General features: G+C 33.3%; 1 protein-coding gene across 1 annotated transcript in view; it reads left to right on the top strand.

Moving 5' to 3' along the window:
• LOC106882437 (protein unc-80 homolog) overlaps nucleotides 1-16823 on the top strand; it is a 281073-nt gene extending 264250 nt beyond the window's left edge. The window contains exon 62 of the mRNA XM_089347637.1: nucleotides 16401-16823. Coding sequence (XP_089203763.1) covers nucleotides 16401-16820 — 420 coding nt within the window. The 3' untranslated portion in view covers nucleotides 16821-16823. The remainder of the gene's footprint in view (nucleotides 1-16400) is intronic.
• The last annotated feature ends 1839 nt before the right edge of the window (nucleotides 16824-18662 follow it).

Consider the following 18662-nt stretch of genomic DNA (forward strand, 5'->3'; position numbering starts at 1 on the left):
TCTACTTCCTTATTCTATGTCTTCCTTATTTTGATTAGTATTTGTCTTTTTGAAATCAATTTTCACCATTTAACTTTAGTGAGTTTTATATTGTATGTGTCTACGTGCATGTGTCCACACACGTGTACACACACACTCACACACATTCACATGCACATTCACACACACATACACACACATATATTATTCATAAATGTATGGTAAACTTACAACGTATATCTTTTTCTTTTATATCTTTCTTTTTCTGCACCATACCCTGTCCCTGGCTTGTTTAAAGTCATCCCCTCCTTTTTTAAGTCATCTTCTTTGTTTTAAGTCATCCCCTCGTTTTTCTTTATTCTCCTACACTATCTTTATTACTCCTTCAGATTCCCTCTCAAAAATATAATGAAAGTATTATTTTCTCTCTCTCTCTCTCTCTCTCTCGCTCCCTCTCTCTCTCTCGCTCCCTCTCTCTGTCTCTCTCTCCAACACACACAATGTATTTTGTACTCTGGGGAGGTCTTATTGTATATAAACACACACACTGTAGTTCATTGTTAACCAATTTGTCATAATCTTTCCGTGGCACTACAGTAGTGACCTTTCTAATTATTTCAAATCCTCCAACAGGTTTTTTTGTGTATTTTATTTTGTCATATGTCATCTATATGTTAAACATATGTGTGCGTTGTTATGTGACTGTTTTGTTTTCATTAATTGTTTATATTTTTCATTTACTTTTCTTTTTGTCTGTGGCCACACAAAAATGTGTGTGTGTGTGTGTGTGGTCTGTGTGCTTTTGTTGATGTATCTGTAGTTTGTACAGTTTTTTTAGATTGGTTAGAGAAGTTGACTTTATCTGACTTTATTTTTATTTTATCCTCATTCTTATATTACTGTGGCTGTGGTGGTGGAGCTTGTCACACTGTTGCTACTTCACTCATTCTTTGTATTGAGTACATATGTATTTGCTTCCATATGCATATGGCTTCTGTTAACTGTTGGAACATCTGATCTTTTAGATGTGTAGTAAATTTTTTTTATTTTAGTGTTGTTTATTGAGTTATAGTGTTTCCTGAGCTATAATGCTTATTGAGCTATAGTGTACAGCTTGTTTGTAGAGTGCAATTATTTGTTTCTTTTCATTGTATTCATGCCAGTATGCTCTAATCCTTTCCCTTATACTGAGGCTGTTTATTGTATGCAGAAATGCAATGATTCAATATGTACTCACAAGTGAACATGTACACACGCACGCACGTGCACAGACACTCACACACACACACACACACACACACACACACACACACCTTCATATATATAGTGTCACAGAGTGAAAGGCAGATTGTATGATGCCTGTGTACATACAGCTATGTTACATGACAGTGAAACATGGGCTTTGACTGCAGAAGACTTGAAAGAAATGAAGCCAGCATGCTCCACTGGATGGGTAATATCAGTGTGTATGCACGACAGAGAGTAAATGATTAAAGAGGAAAACTGGGTATAAGAGGCATCAGATGTTGTGTGCAAGAGAGAAGACTGTGCTAGTTTGGTCATGTGGACAGCTGCATAAAGAAATGCAGAACTCTAATTGTTGAAGGGGTAGACTCAAGTAGACCCAGGATCGAAGTGGTGAGAAAGGATCTTTGGACACTGGGCCTCACTGAGGAAATAACAAGGGACTGGTAGATGTGGTGATTTGCTGTACTTGATAAGTCACATCAAGCTAAGTAAAATCGCTGTCTTCTACACATACAGGCTTCTCCTTTTAGGTGCCAGTGCCACTTAAAAAGCACCTGTGCTGGTGTTGCATTAATGCACCTGTATCAGTATTGCATAAATGCACCCATGCCAGTGGCATGTAAAAAGCACCCAGCATACTGTTAAGTGGTTGGCATTAGGAAGTGTACCCAGCTGTAGAAACCATGCCTCAACAGACAGCTGGAGTCTGGACAGCTCTCTGCTAGCCAACTCCATGTCAAACCGTCCAACCCCTACTCACAAGGCTTTGGTCAACCCAGGACTATAGTAGAAGTTGCTAGTAAAGTGAAGAAATATATGTATATGAAGATTACTTGTATCTCAGACCTAATTTATGTAGTTGTTAATTAATGTTATTCAATGGAATTCTTATCTTTAAAAAAATAGATTCCAGGTTGCCCAAATTAAATGAATATTAGCATACACTCTTGAAAAGTAGCATAATCCACTTTTTATAGCCCAGTTTGGCAGTCCTTCATGTAAAGTGAATCAGAAACTGTTTAACTGAACTGTCTTGTCAAGGGTTTGTATCTGTTTCCATTGTCGGTGTGTATGAATGCACATATGTTTGTGTGTGAGACAGTACCTTTTGTGTAACAGATATACCAGTTACTAGGTAGCATTTCAATACATCTAACATACAGGGGTGGCCAAAGTCACCCGACAGTAAATCAAAATTCCATAAATATGTGATATTCAATTTTATTTATTCATTTCAATTATGAATGTTTAATAATTGAATGCTGTGAGTTAAAATCACTTTTTTTTTTGTTTTATTTTTTCAACATTTGTCTATTTATTAGCGAAGTCTCGTATAAAATATTTTTTTGTTTTAATCTTGGAATTAAATGGGTTTGGATTTACTGTCAGGTGACTTTTGGCCAACTCTGTATAGTCTTCCATCATTAACACACACACATTAACTATCTACAGGCAGTACTAATTCATTATCTTTTTCCTACATTACACACATACACACAAAACATTCACACACACACACGCACACTGAAAATATACACACACACACATGCACAAAAAGACACACATGTTGCTCTAGTCCACTCAGCTGGCAAAAATGAGTTGTACCTGTACTCCCAAACAACATCCATATACTGATTGTTTGATGGAAGAAGATATATATTTATAACATATGCACTCACATAGTTTGTGCAAGCGTAAATTAGCAGAGGTGTTCAACCCACACTGAAAAGGAACTAAATAAATATTTTAATTAAAAAGTGCCATATGAGATGTAATTATATTAATGAACTTTATTTTCATAGGTAGTTTTCTACAAGTAAAAACTTGTATATGTTTACTCATCCAACAAAACCCTTCTAGTCATGTTAAACACCTGATCAAATTGAAACAAACAAAAAAGGTCATAGCTAACCAATGACAACCTTTTGTTTATTTTTCTTTCTGACATGTATGTATATTTACATACACACACTTCTGTTTTCTTTTATAAACATATAAAACTAATTTGGTCTTATTCACTAGCTCACCTTTGTCATAAAAGCAGCAAATAGCTCTGTGTAAATAATTTAGCTTTCTCATTGTGAAAATTATTTGTTTTACAACTAAAACTACATTATCTTAATTCTGACAGTCTCAGACTGAATAAACCTAAGATTTTACTGAAGATAGTATTGAAGAAAATTTGTCTGATACTAATTACAAAACTGAAGATGAAGAAAACAGAAGCCTCAAAACTGTAAGAAAGTATTAAAGAAACTAGAGTATTTGATGCTTTAAGTAATGTTGGTGAATAAAAAACCAGTCTTATTTCAATTTGATAGTTCCAGTCATAATCTTACTAGAAGCTACAAAATCATTGAAATATTTTTTCAAATTCACTCCTCTGACAGTTTTTGACGCAATTTGTTGTGTGGAACTATTAAAATGGATTAAATGTTTGGATGCAAACATTTGAAAATGAAATCGATACAAATGTTTGTTAGCATTTAATATCTTTATGGGAGTGCAGCAACTGCCAAGAAGATTATTGGGGTTCATAAAAATAAACTGGTAATACTTTCATTGCCAGTCAAATCAGTAGAAATTGCTTCATATTCTTATCATCATCATCATCATCATCATCATCATCATCATCATCATCGTTTAACGTCCGCTTTCCATGCTAGCATGGGTTGGACGATTTGACTGAGGACTGGTGAAACCGGATGGCAACACCAGGCTCCAGTCTGATTTGGCAGAGTTTCTACAGCTGGATGCCCTTCCTAACGCCAACCACTCAGAGAGTGTAGTAATGAATGTAATTTCATCTTAGAGACACTACTATGCTCCAAAGAAAAAAATTATTATGAGCCTTTCTATAAGGTGAAACCTCAATTGTAGAGAATCATCATCATCATCATCATCATCATTTAATGTCTATTTTCCATGCTGGCATGGGTTGGATGGTTTGACTGAAAACTGGTAAGCTGGGGAGCTGCACCAGGTTCCAATCTGATTTAGCATGGTTTCTACAGCTGGAAGCCTTTCCTAATGTCAACCACTGCAAGGGTGTAGTGGGTGCTTTTTACATGCCACTGACATGGGTGCCAGTTACGAAACACCAGCATCAGCCATGACTACAACCTCACTTGGTTTGACAAGTCTTCTCAAACACAGTATATTGTCAAAGGTTTCAGTAACTTGTCGTTGCCTGTAGATACCTACATCCTAGGCCAGACTAAAATCCTAGCAAATTTTGCTCAGAAACTCAACAAAGTTGAGCGTAAATAGTTACTAAATCTGCTGAACAAGCTTCAAACGCTTTTGTGGCTTCAATGTGGAGCTACAATATTGTAGTAGAAAAGTGAAGGTGACAACATAATATTGTTTGGAATTTCTTAATCATGGCATGTTCAGTTAAGATTTCTCTACTTTGAGTGTTTACTTGGCTCCATTACACTAGCTGAACATCTTTAAGCCTCTGTATACAGCATAGTTATAAGTAGAAGCAGTCTGCTTTTAGAAACTAAAGATGCTATACAAAAACAATGTAACTTTTTTCTCTTAAGTTATAAAATATTTTACTCCATCTTCTCACCTTATTAAACACAGTTTGTAATTTGCATATCTTTGGATGTTTGTTGCAATTTTCAGTCTATTTTATCTCAACCATTCAGATTAGATGATATTCAAATGCACTTAAGGAAAGGATTATTTATAATTAAATTGTTTGTTTTGTAGAATGTGGTAAGATTTTTTCTATTCTCCAAGACTATAAATAATGTAAATTTCAGTATTTCATTTTTCCATTTGGTTTGCAAGATTCTTGATGTGAACTCATGTGTTGAAACAAATTTTGTTGTATTTTGGGAGGGTTATTATGCCAATAATAGATAATATACTGGTTCAGTTTCATTTCTATTATTATTATTCAGTTGGATACTTACTTAACCAATTAACTAATCAATTGTTTGCTTAATCACTTGGTTTGTCAACCAATCAGTTGTTTGTGAATGTCCTTCTATGACCATCCACAACCTCTATAACACTTTGACAAGCAACTGATTAGTTGACTAACCAAGTGACTAAGCAAACAATCGATTGGTTAGTTGGTTTAATAATTAACCAATTGACTAATAATAAAGAAGTGGTTTGAACTAGTGCACTTGTTTATTATTGGCATAGATACAACAAAATAGCTTTCAGTATTTGTTAATAAGGTTTGTAAGACATGTAATTAATTTCATGGCTACTCCAATACAGTTGTTGACAATACTTGTTGATTTTAGAAAACACAACACTTCCAGTGTCGTTTTAATGCATGAGCACTCTGGGCAGTTACCTTGCAGCCTAACAAGTCTAGGGGTCCATTTCTGATCTATGTACATTGTGGCTGACTGTCAATAAATAAATGCTATAACACCCAGAGCATTGATTTGCCTGCGGCCTGTCATGTTAAGGCAGCACTGAACTCTTTTACTACTCAGACCCTGGTCTGTGTAGAAGCTTTGTGTTTTCTTTTCTACTAATGTTCACTTTTCTTGCTAATGTTCACTTGTCAATTATATCTCCCTTATGAATTATCTTCTGCTATTCCAACTTTATTTCTGAGCCTCAAACCTAAAGACGGTTTTTTCTTTCTCAAACATACTTTTTCTTTCAAAATGATCAAGAATCTACCTCTTATCTTATTGATGTGGACTACCACTTTTCCCCTTAAATTCCAATGATTATATCTGAATAGCTTTCAATGTCAATGTCACACCAGTGAAGCTATCAGCAATAAGAAGAATAACATATTCTTGATATCAGTTACTCTGATAAAATGGCTTCAACTAAACTATATCTGATAACAGGGAAATTTCCCAGTTATGATCTCTATATGAAGAGCATGTAGCTAAGTACAGGCTAACATAATTTCATGAACCAAAAAGAATAAATATGCAGGCAACAAGATAAATGGTAAAGAATATTTCTCATCTACTTAGGGCAGTGAGCTGGTAGAATTGTTATCATGCCATAAAAAATGCTTAACAACATTTCTTCTGACTTTATGTTCTTTGTTCAAATGCCACAAGGGCCGACTTTGCCTTTCATCCATTTAGTGTCAATAAAATAAGTACCAGTTGAACACTGGTGTTGATGTGATAGACTTACCCCTTCCCTGAAATTGCTGGCATTGTGACAAAATTTGAAACCAATATCTCCTATCTGTTACAGAGTAGGCATATAGTCAACAGATTATACACCAATGTGGTGTATACATGTGTATGTATAATTTTATACATACACACACACACACACACACACACACACACACACATGAGTATGAGTACTCATGTATAATTTATATACACACACATAGTGCACATAAAGTTTTGTTTTCACATATTTTAAACACCTTTCTAATTTTGTTTTTACCTTCTCTGCATAAAAATAAAATAAAACAAGTGGAGTTTCCAAATTCTTGCTTTCTAAATATGTTCTGAGAATAAGATTTCTATTTATAGCTTACTGCTGTCAATGTAAATTCCACTATTAACTCTTATCTTTCCATATCTGGCTAAAATAATCTTAGTGATAGATTCATATTTTAGTTTTGTTCAACAAAAAATTTATGGACATCATGAATACTAACTCATTAATTTTTCTTCTATTCATACTCAAATCAATATATATATATAATTTTTTCTTTGAGAATCTTTCAGTGATCTTCTTCTAGCACATTAACAGTCCACTTAGTGGTCTCTTTTATATATATATATATATATATATATATATATATATATATATATATATATATATATATCAAAATATATTTTCCCCTTGTATTTATTTTAAAATATATCAGGTTATTTATAAGCTGTTGTAATCAACAGTTGACTTTAAACTATTTTTAAATACCTTAAATCTCTATTGATTTAGTAATTTTAAAACATTTTTTCATTACTTTTACTGCTTCAGCATCATATAACTATAATAGTTTAATTTCTTTTCATCTAACTGTCATTGCCTCTCACATAAGCTTTTATTGTAACCATACACACCGTCTAATAAGAATTCCTTGTAATGCTTCATAGGTTTCTTTATATTAATGTTTTCCGCCTTGCAGCATTATACTGTAGCTTCCTATCAAAGAACATTATTCTTTAGACTGGCCAATATCTTCAATGGCTACATAGTGTTTGTTGTTGTTTTCCAACTGAATAAATGAATGATGTATTTGAGGAGCTCTTCAACTAGAAACAGAAAAACTGAACACTTTTAGAGTGAAAGAGAGAGAAAAAAAGATTTCATTTATGTAGTTTCATTTATGTTGTAACCTACAGCATTTATCCAAATACAATCATGGTCACATGTGATTCTATATGTTCAGAAGTGCTATTCATCTGATGGCCAAACCTGTTGTATGAAACTAGTAGCCACCTTAAATAGATCTAATCATGTAAAAACTGCAAAATGCATGCAATAACATTAGCATAGAAATGACATCATATCTCCCAAAAGCAAATTGGTGTAATTCCTTTTGTTATTCGAGAATTATTTGAAAAGTGTTTGTTCCTGTATCAGTTGTCAAATCACAATCATTATTAACAATTTAACATATCATTCAAAACTTGAGGGATGGATTCTGTATTTATTTATTATATTTATGTCCATTACTTATCTGATCTGCATGAACTAGTATACCCTGTTGTTCATCCTGAATAACTGTATCTGTATTATGTTTTCTTTGAGATGTTATTAGTTTGTATATTATATATACAAACAGTATATATAATATACTGTATTATACTCTGCAACAAATTATCCTACCAATTTTACTTTCTATGGAATGATGTGCTGAGGAAATTATTCAGAATTCTAAATCCCTTCAATTCTCTCTCTCTCTCTCTCTCTCTCTCCCTCTCCCTCTCTCTCTCTCTCCCTCTCTCTCTCTCTCAGATCTAGAAAGGAACTAAATATTACCAGATTTGATGATTGTTTATTTTTAAATAATGTTTAGTGTTTTCCTTTGCACAGTTCAGATATTGACAAAAGTGCAGAAAATTTTATACATACAAATCTGTTTCCAATTAAAATCATATGAACATCTTACTTAGATAATTCATTACTGTAGTTATTTATTACTGAATGAAGCTTACCATAACTCTTCCAAAAATCTGCTTTTAGTATCGTCTCTAAAGAGATTATGGAAACTATGCATTCGCCTTAGAATACTGATGCCAGTTGTTTGTGTCTGAAGACCATGAGGAAAGAAGAGGCTGCCTATATACAGATATACAGAGGCTGTAACTATCTGTACCATCCAGTACCTGTTATTTTTGTTACTTCTCCATCACTGCAGATCTTTTCTTCCTGTCTGCATTTAGTGGTTTTAAAATGAGAGTCAGACTGTGCAGTCTGATCCCACTCCTTACATTTGAAAGTCTGACCACAGTGACTCAGCAAGAGACTGTGGTGACCAGCAAGCTGCAGGTTTTACATTGGAGTGGCCTTCTCCTAGGTGAATTGCCTTACAGATCTGGAGAGCTCCACCTAACCGGGAGTTGCCAGAAGGGTGTGAAAGAGAAATTTTGAGGAATGTGGAACCACTATTGTTCCCAGGTCTTCTCTGGCCTAGAGTAGTAGCACCTGTAACATGGTAATTAACTTATGGGTTAATTACCATGTTATGGAAAAAAACTCCAAGCACAAACCCTCACTGTTTTGTGAGTGCCTTAGAAAAGAAAAGGGCTAGGGGAGTCAACCTTTTTAGAATATACTCTCATTTTCTACATTAAAATGTTGATAAAGGCTTACTTCTGCCAGATTTTGATTTCAGAGAAGGTGCTATTTATGATTGAAATATTGGATCTGAATGATCTTGTCTCTTTCAATGTAATGTTTCATAAAATAGTTGTATGCGTGAAAACATGTATCCAAAAGTAAACTTTATGTAGCTTTGTAGCTTGTAAATCCTCTGTGAGTTAATACTAACAAATTTTGTTTGCCTATCACTTCGTTTCTCCTAAATTTTTGAATCAGCATTTTTCAAGAAGTTAATTTTTCCTCTCTATTTTGCCTTTTTTTTTTACTTCATTTATTATATTTATATGGACATAAAATTTTAAAATTATATCATCATCATCATCATCATCATCATCGTTTAACGTCCGCTTTCCATGCTAGCATGGGTTGGACGATTTGACTGAGGACTGGTGAAACCGGATGGCAACACCAGGCTCCAGCATCATACATCTTTATTAGTTAAACAATAAAATAACTGATTATAAAAATTATATAATCAAGAGAAAATTTTTAAATGCTACATATTCAGAATATTTTATAATTTTCCCATTATAATAATACCAAAAGCCACAAAATAATCATTAACAACCAAACCTTAATTGTCAAAAAAAAAAAGAAGTAGAAATGAGATGTTCTGTTCATTAATTTACTACTACTCTGATCACTTAGAGAAAAGAAGTAAATAATAAAATATATAAAACATGTTTTATATATTTTATTCTTTACTGATTGGTGTCAAGAAAGGCATCCAGCCATAGAAACCATGCCAAAGCAGACAGTAGAACTTGGCACAGTCCTCTGGCATGCCAGTTCCTGTCAAACCATCCAACCCATGCCAGTATGGAAAAGGATGTTAAACGATGATGATGACAACAACTGATTCAATACTGAGGTATCTTCAAGGGTTTTAATCAATTTTAGGAATTTTTTATCAAATATCTAAGCCCACCTACAAGATTTGACCTGGTTTGATACAACTAGGTAATTTTGGTTGATACAGCAATCTATTTGCCATCTCTTCATTTGTCAACCCAAGGTTATAATAGATGACATTACCCAAAGTATTGTGCAGTGAGACTGATTTGAAAACTGCATGGCTGTAAAGCTAATTTCTCAACCACATCACAATGCCTTGACCCATGACACATTAGATAAATCTATAAATCTATTGGTTCAAGAATGTTAAAAAACCAAGTTTTAACTCATGAATTGTAAATCCAGTGCTTTATACATTTAAATTTCATATGTGCAAACATTCCTTCTCCATTCTCTTTATGTTTCTATTCTATTCTTTTATACCCCTTCAAATAATTAAGGTATTTGTGCTGAATGTTGCTGGATGCTAGATATTATATACTTCTTAATTCATATGACATAACATAACCAATTCTATGTGTCAGTAAAGAGTTAATTGAAATATTATGACAAGAACTTCTAGACTTAAGATAGCTTTTATATAACTTTAAATTTTCCTTTACTCTTTACACACATGCTATACATATATATATATATATCATCATCATCATCATCGTTTAACATCTGTCTTCTACACTTGCTAGATTGGATGGTTTGACAAGATCCAAAAAGCTAAAGTTTGTTTTGGCATGGTTTCAATGGTTGAATGCCCTTCCTAATACCACCCACTTTATGGAATATGCTGAGTGCTTTTTCATGATATCACCAAGTAACTTACATGACAAAGAAAAGGACCCCTCAACTGAGTGGGTTGTAGTAAAGCGTGAGGTAGCTTTATGTCAGTTGTTGAGAGGCTAAAGAATACTGGAGGAACAAGAAGAGATATGTAGCTACCCTACATTATATAAGGGTGGGTAGGAATTGCTAGAAAGAAGATATTGGTTATAGAGATAAGGTGTCAGAGCATACTCTCAAGATACAAGAAAGTGAGTATAGTAGAGAATACAAAGAATTAAGAAAGGTGGGTGGATAAGTTCATTAAGGTGTGAGAGGAGAGTGATAGATGGTTAGACATGGATGTAAAGATGAATGTAGTGAGTGGATCAAGGGTGGAATTGTGCCACATAAGTATGGCAGGTAGGTAAAAGAATAGGAGTGACTCAGGGAGGTGGAGGTGATAAGTGACAGTGTGGGGGGACGAGAACAGCAATATAATAAACCTGTAGGTAGATCAGAAAGCATAGAAATGCTGTGTGGGATGGGAGAGTGAGGGGAAAAGAAAGAGAGATGCATAGTGAGTGGGAGGCACAACAGCAGATATGATAGGGCGATGAGAATAGTAGCAGATAAGAGATTGTGTTAAATAAGATAATGACAATTCTAAGATGTATCTCAAAGGAGAGAGAGAGATAACTGGAGGCACAGAAAAGGACAATCAATTTAAAATAAAGTTGGAAAAGTTGATATTGATAATAAAGGATGGATTTTTAAAGGAAGTGGTTCCAGTGAGAGGGAGAGGTAACTGGTTACAGAAAGGAGGATAAAATATGTGTATATTCTGCTCTCAAATGGCTACAGCTGCTGAATAGCACTATTGTTAGAAAAGAGGAGGATTGGGTGTGAGGAAGACAAGAGATGAGGAAGGCTTGAAGGGAACAGATTGGGTACAGATTGCAGGACACAGTGTGTGTATAGAAATTAATATAATATTTTTAGGGCCTCACTTTCATCAATATGGGTGGATCTTCTTGAGCACAGAAAATCTAAGACCTGTCCCTCTCATCATTTTACATACACTTGTCTATGCTAGTATGGATTATATACAGACATACACTCTCACTTATATACATTCATCCATTCATTTCTTTTTTTCTTTGTGACGTTAGCTCTGGTGAGGTTGCCTTGTATTCTGCAAGACTTAACAGTCCTCACTGTTATACATTGACATAAGATGAACTAGGCTGAGAAGGTGAAAGAAATGAGAGTATAATGAGAGAAACAAAGCATTTAGAGTAAAAGGCTTATAGAAAGAATAATGGAAGAGAGGCAGTAATGGTACCTACATATTTTTGGTAAACAAGAGATAGTGAGTGATGGATGGCAGCTGAGATGGATTATGGTAAGAGAGAGTAATGAAAGAGGGAGAGGAAGTGATGGGTAGCAGTACAGAAGGATGATGTATATTGGATCTCAACACATCTGGTGCAATCTTCGTTATACAGACTTTATGATGAGAGTCAAAGGTAGCATTGTAAAGACGGTATTCAAGGAAGACTAAATACAGAGATCCAATGCCATCCACCATTATTAGCATGGATTGGACAAGCCTCTTTTTGGCCATACTCTACGACCAGATGCCCTTCCTGATGCCAACTCAATATAATTCAAGTAAGGTACTTTATCCCACTGGTCTTTGCACTCTAAACCACTGAGCTATGTGATATAAATACGCATCACTGCAGGCCAAGAATATCAATGCAAAGACTTGCACATGTGCATGTGCATGCACACACACAGAAGAAGATGGGTTTCTAAACAGTTTCAGCTGCCAAAGTTCACTAAAAGGCTTTTGTCAAGCCAAGGCTGTAGTAGAAGACACTCGCTCAAGATACCAAGTAGTGGCATTGAACATGAAAAATGTGGCTGGGAAGCAAACTTCTTAACCACACAACCATGTCTATGTCTATTGATGTATAAGCTGTAGTAAAAGTAGAATGAGTTCTATAGATGCATATGCTACAGTAAATCATTCTATTAATCTGAGAAAAGAATAACAATGAAAAAAAATTAATGCTGGTGCAAGTTCAGTATTTATCTTTCATAAAGGAGTTGTTTTCATTTCATTCCTTTTTGTTACTCCATCTTTTAAAGTGACATTTGATCTTTGTTAAACAGGAATAAGAAATTTGTTTCTTTATCCAATTAAGGTCTTAATTTATGTTGTAGTTATGGTGTTTTAAAAAATAATAGATCTACCAGATATATTGTGTATTATTTACTTTGTATATATGTTACTGTGACTCTCTCTCATTCTCTCTCTCTCTCTCCCTCTCTCTGTATATATGTACATGTATTTATGTGTGTGTGTTTGCATGTGTGTATATATATTTCGTATTATGCTAAGAAGCAATGCATGTTACTAGAATTTTAGACTTGAGTCAAATATAACAAACAACTCCAAATCATTGATAGAGTATATGCGTGAGTGGAGTCAAGACCAGCTAGTTTGTAGTGATATTGCATCATATTAGTTGTTATAATGAAATCAACCCACATTTCAAAATGCTTTAACTGAGGAAGGTTTACATAATGGAAGCATTTCCTATTATATATTATGCAAACTTAAAACATGCATATTAAATGATTTCAAAATCATTTAATCATAGATCATCATCATCGTCGTCGTCGTTTAACGTCTGCTTTCCATGTTGGCATGGGTTGGACGGTTTGACTGAGGGCTGGCAAGCCAGAAGGCTGCACCAGGCGCCAATCTGATCTGGCAAAGTTTCTATGGCTTGATGCTCTTCCTAACACTAACCACTTTTTACATGCCATTGGCACAAGGGTCAGTCAGGTGGTACTGGCATTGACCACACTCAAATGGCGCTTTTTACGTGCCATCAGCATAGGAGCCAGTCAGGCAGCACTGGGGAGAGAATGTGAAACAGAGAGCACACAATTACTAATACAATGTGGGTTATACAAAGAACATCCTGTAGATCCACTGTTGTTTAAAATGCTAAAATTATAACATACGAAACTTTAATTGAATAAAATAAAAAAAGATAATCAATTTCTACATCCTTAGATATAAAATCATGCATGTATGTACATCTATGTGTGTCTCTGTTTAGTTGAGACATGATAGCTAAGAGAGTAAAGTGCTTTTCATTGACTAGATACAAAGACCATACTTCTCTGTTTGTTTCATATTGTCTTGCTTTTAACAGATTCCAACTCTACTTCACAATTCAGTAGGCAATTGGAACTATCTCCAACTAGCTATTAAAAAGCAATTCTTCCTACAAAAACCACTCCATACATGAAAATGGATATACTCAGTACAGACAGACACACACACACACACACACGCATATATGGAAGGCAGACATTAAACGATGATGAAGATGATAAATATATATATACATGACATGCATTTTACTGATTATATAAATTGTACGTGTTGATATTGTCGCTATTATTTAGTTCTGTGTGAATGCTGATCAAGCAAACCTTTGATTAAAGCCATTTCAACTATGACTGTCCTATTTCTATAACTACATTATCAGATGTGTTTTTCAGAGATTGTAGGGTGAGTTATGAAGAAGATTTGATTGCTATTTCTAACAATCCAAACTTGTAGAGATTCCTCTTTTACTCCTTTACTCATTGTTATATATATCTTTCTGTATTTGGGAGTATAAATAGATGTACTTTCCTTATTGTATGTGTGTATGTATATGTGAGTGTGTATATACATACATACGTGTGTGTGTGTAGTCAAATCAAATAAACAAACATTAAAAATGACAAACAAGACAAGAGGACATGCACATGGAATGTATTAGTTTGATACTTGGTAAGAAGAGAGTTTTTGACATTTCAAACATAGGTCTCCATCAGAAAGGAAAACAGAAAAGTCCAAAGAAGGACAAAAATACCACCAGCACGTGTGTGTGTGGGTGGATGGGTGTGTGAGAGAGAGAAAGCCAATATAAATATTGATTGGTTGATATCCTCGATATGCTTTACATCATATAGAGTAACGAACAGAAAGAGTAAAAGAGAGAGTTAATGTAAGAGGTACAGAATGCGTGCACATACTAGGCTTGGTGTCAGGCAGAGGAGTATAGGGATTAAATGACAGTAGTTATGGGAAATTTGTTTTGTCTTATTTGATTTTAAGGTAATAAATATTTTTCTTTTAAAAATTGGTTTCATCATTTTGTATATGCACCAAGAAATTTGCTCAAAGTTAAATTATCTGTATTATATGTATATCATAATTCCTGATATTACCCATGGTGGGCAAAAGTATACTTCAAATTACCTGTCATATGATGGGTAACACCATATATATATATATATATATATATATATATATATATATATATATATATATATATATATATATATATATATATATATATATAATGTATGTATATACTGGCTGATGTTTTTGTATCCCCTCCATTTTCTTTTTTGCTATATATATATATATATATATATATATATATATATATAAACATGTATGTGTGCATATATATATATATATATTTGTATACATTTATATATATGTATGTTTATATGGTATGTATGTATATATATTTGTGTATGTGTGTATTGTAGAATTGCTATTTTGAATGGGATGTTTAGAATTCCATGTAAATCATTTTTTATCCATATTTCAATTGACAGTTAAATATTATTTGTCCTTCAATATTCTTTTGGTACTATATACAACTGAACAATTTACAGAGTTTATATTTGAAAGTGGTGTAAAGCAGGAGAGTTAGTTTAATTATTCTCTATAGTAACATCATAAATCATCGCTAAGATAATTTAGACTTTCTTGTTTTATTCCACTCTCATATATATATATATATATATATATATATATATATATATATATATATATATATATACATACCCACACACACATATACATATACATATATGCATAAATATCTATGCATTTACATTTAAACATTTAAATATTATACACCTTTATATACACACACACATATATATACATACATGTATGTGTGTGTGTGTTGTACAACAGAATACCTGTTGATTTGTATTCAGTACTGCACATGTAGACAGGTGTAAATACCTCTCTATCTACAATACCTACATGAACAGCAAAAGCAGGATCAACCTGACTATGTTCACACTGTGATGGGGTTTCATCAGTGAAACTGAACATATCTTCTTTAAGTCTGTATGAAGATATTGCTTATTATAAACCCACTATTACTAAGACTTATAATATAACATTGAAACCGAAAGCACTGTTAACTCATGAAATAGTCATATATAAATATATATGTATGTCTATGTGTTTCTCTGTGTATATTGTGGAGAATGATGAATTTTTTTAATAGTGTTATTTTCCTGAGGTTGCATGTTGTAGACAGATTGATAGTAATCTATCAACATTTATCAAATAAATCAAAATTTTTGTTTCTTTAGATTGGCCAAGTGTTGAGACTGTCTCATGTCTTATCATTGAATTTAATGAACTAAACTATTTACAGACTGCTTGGGTTGCAGATTTCTCTTAATTTGTTGTTTATTGATTGTTGTTGTTGTTATTGATGTTGTTGGTTTGAAATTACTTTCCTTCTCTCTTTTTTTTTTTTGTCTGTGAATTTGTGTTTCTTTTCCTTTTTTTATTTTTTGGCCATAAATATTTCCTTTGCTTAATCCTTATTGTTATTTTCTTTGTTTTTTCCTTTCTTTTTTCTATTTCCCCTTTTTCACAGCAGCCCCGGCGTAAACAGCGCTATATCCAGAGGTCAAAATCCCATGATGACCCCTCTGCTGATATCCATGCTCCCGCAGGTACTGCCAGAGGTCGCATTGCACGCCAGGGTGCACGCATTGTCCGATCTCGCTCTCCCTCAGGTAGCCCTGTACGCCACCATTATGAACACCACCATCACCAGTCCACTAATGTGAGCCCAGCGACCAGTCAAACTTACATGGTCACTCGGTGTGACTCATCAGATTCAATAAACACCAATGAAAACTCAGCATTACTCAAGGATGATGAGAAAAACCAAGCGCAAGCAGCACTTTGCATCTATTTTGATGGGTCTGAGCTGGATGACAGTGTAGAAGAAGAAACAAATGTATACAAAAGTAAAAAGAACAAAAAAACTAAAAAGAAACTTCCAATCTAAAAATTAGAAATTTTAAAAGAATATATATTTAAACTATTATTTTTTTAAACAATTTAGTTTTAATTATTTAAAGATAATTTATGCATTTAAAATTCAATTTTCTTTTAGTATTGTTATTTAATTTTAACTGTAAATGTATTTTGTTTCAAAAGTATTTTGAATGAAAGAGACTAGTACTGCTACGGGAAAAAATTGTTTTACTTTGCAAATAATTATGAAAAAAACATCTATTTTAAAGAAACGTATATCTATTTTGATTCTTGTTGCTGATTAATCATTCTGGTTGCTTGAAATAGTTTGTCTTTTGGGTTTTTTTTTTAGTTTGTTTTTGCATTTGATATAACCCATGTTTATTAATATGCTATAAAGTTCTTTTTGTTTTTTATTTCCTTTATTATCTGATTTCAAAATTATAGTTCTCTTTTTATGATGATGATGATTTTAAAAATTTTCATTATTATTACTGTTAATACTAATATTATTATTATATCTAAGGTGGTGAGCTGGCAGAATTGTTAGTGCATTGAACAAAATGCTTGATGGCATTTCTTGCAGCTCTTTACATTCTGAGTTCAAATCCCACCAGGTCAACTTTGCCTTTCATCCTTTAGGGTGGGGGGGGTTCGATAAAATAAAGTACCAGTCAAGTACTGGGTTCGATGTAACCAACCAACCTCTCCCTCTAAAATTGCTGGCTTTATGCCAAAATTTGAAACCATTAATATTACATCTGCTACTACTATCATTATTGTCACTATTATCATCATCATATTGGGTGGTGAATTGGCAGAGTCATTAGAACATCAGAAAAATATGCCTTGTAGTATTTGTTCCAACTTTTCATGTTCTGAGTTCAAATTTCACTTGAGGTCAACTTTGTCTCTCATCCTTTCAGGGTTGATACAATAAAGTACCAGTCAAGTATTGGGGTCGATGCAATCAACTAGCTCCCTCCCCTTAACATTTTTGGCCTGGTGCCTAAATCAGAAACCATTATTATTATTATCATCGTCATCATCATCATCATCATCATATAGGATGGTGGGTTGGTAGAACCATTTGAGCTTCAGAAAAAATGCTTTGTAGTATTTGTTCTGGCTCTTTACATTCTGAGTTCAAATCCTACCAAGGCCAACTTTGTTTTTCATACTTTTGAGGTCAATAAAATAAAGTACCAGTCAAGCACTGGGGCAATGGTATTGAATAAACCCTTCCCCTCAAAATTGTTGGCCTTGTACCAAAACTAGAAGGAATTATTATTATTATTATTATTATCATTAATATTGGATTGGCTTGCACTACATATCTAGCAATAATATCTGTTAAACCCTTCCAGGCCTTCCTTTACTGTAGTAAGATTTCATAGGATAAGGACATAATTTTTTTATTTTTTTATTCTATCAGGCTATGGAAAACATATTCTAAGTGAAAGGTGTCAATCATCTCTCTTAACCAATAGTAGTTATATCTCTTCATAAATATGAGATTGTGTTGAAATTGCTTTGAAATTTATTATTTCTTTTTGATTTTTAAATTTTGTCATTTCTGTTAAGTAAAGAAAAATATTTTGTAATTTACAATAGTTTCTTCACTTCTAATTCACTATTTTGTGGGATGTAATGGCCACATTTATCATTGTGTGAATAGCCATTGAAATAAACACGCACACATGTAAAGTTTAACTTTAATCTGTTTATAGACAAGCTGATCCTATTTTTTAAAATCAATGTTTACAACATTACTTATTCACAACTTGTTTGTGTTGTAGAAATGGCATTATGATGAGATTTTATTAAATATATTTACACTACCTTTTAGCAAATACGCATAGTAGTCTGTTTA

Source organism: Octopus bimaculoides, chromosome 2 (genome assembly GCF_046866305.1).
Source record: "Octopus bimaculoides isolate indiv1 chromosome 2, ASM4686630v1, whole genome shotgun sequence".
NCBI classification, from domain to species: domain Eukaryota; kingdom Metazoa; phylum Mollusca; class Cephalopoda; order Octopoda; family Octopodidae; genus Octopus; species Octopus bimaculoides.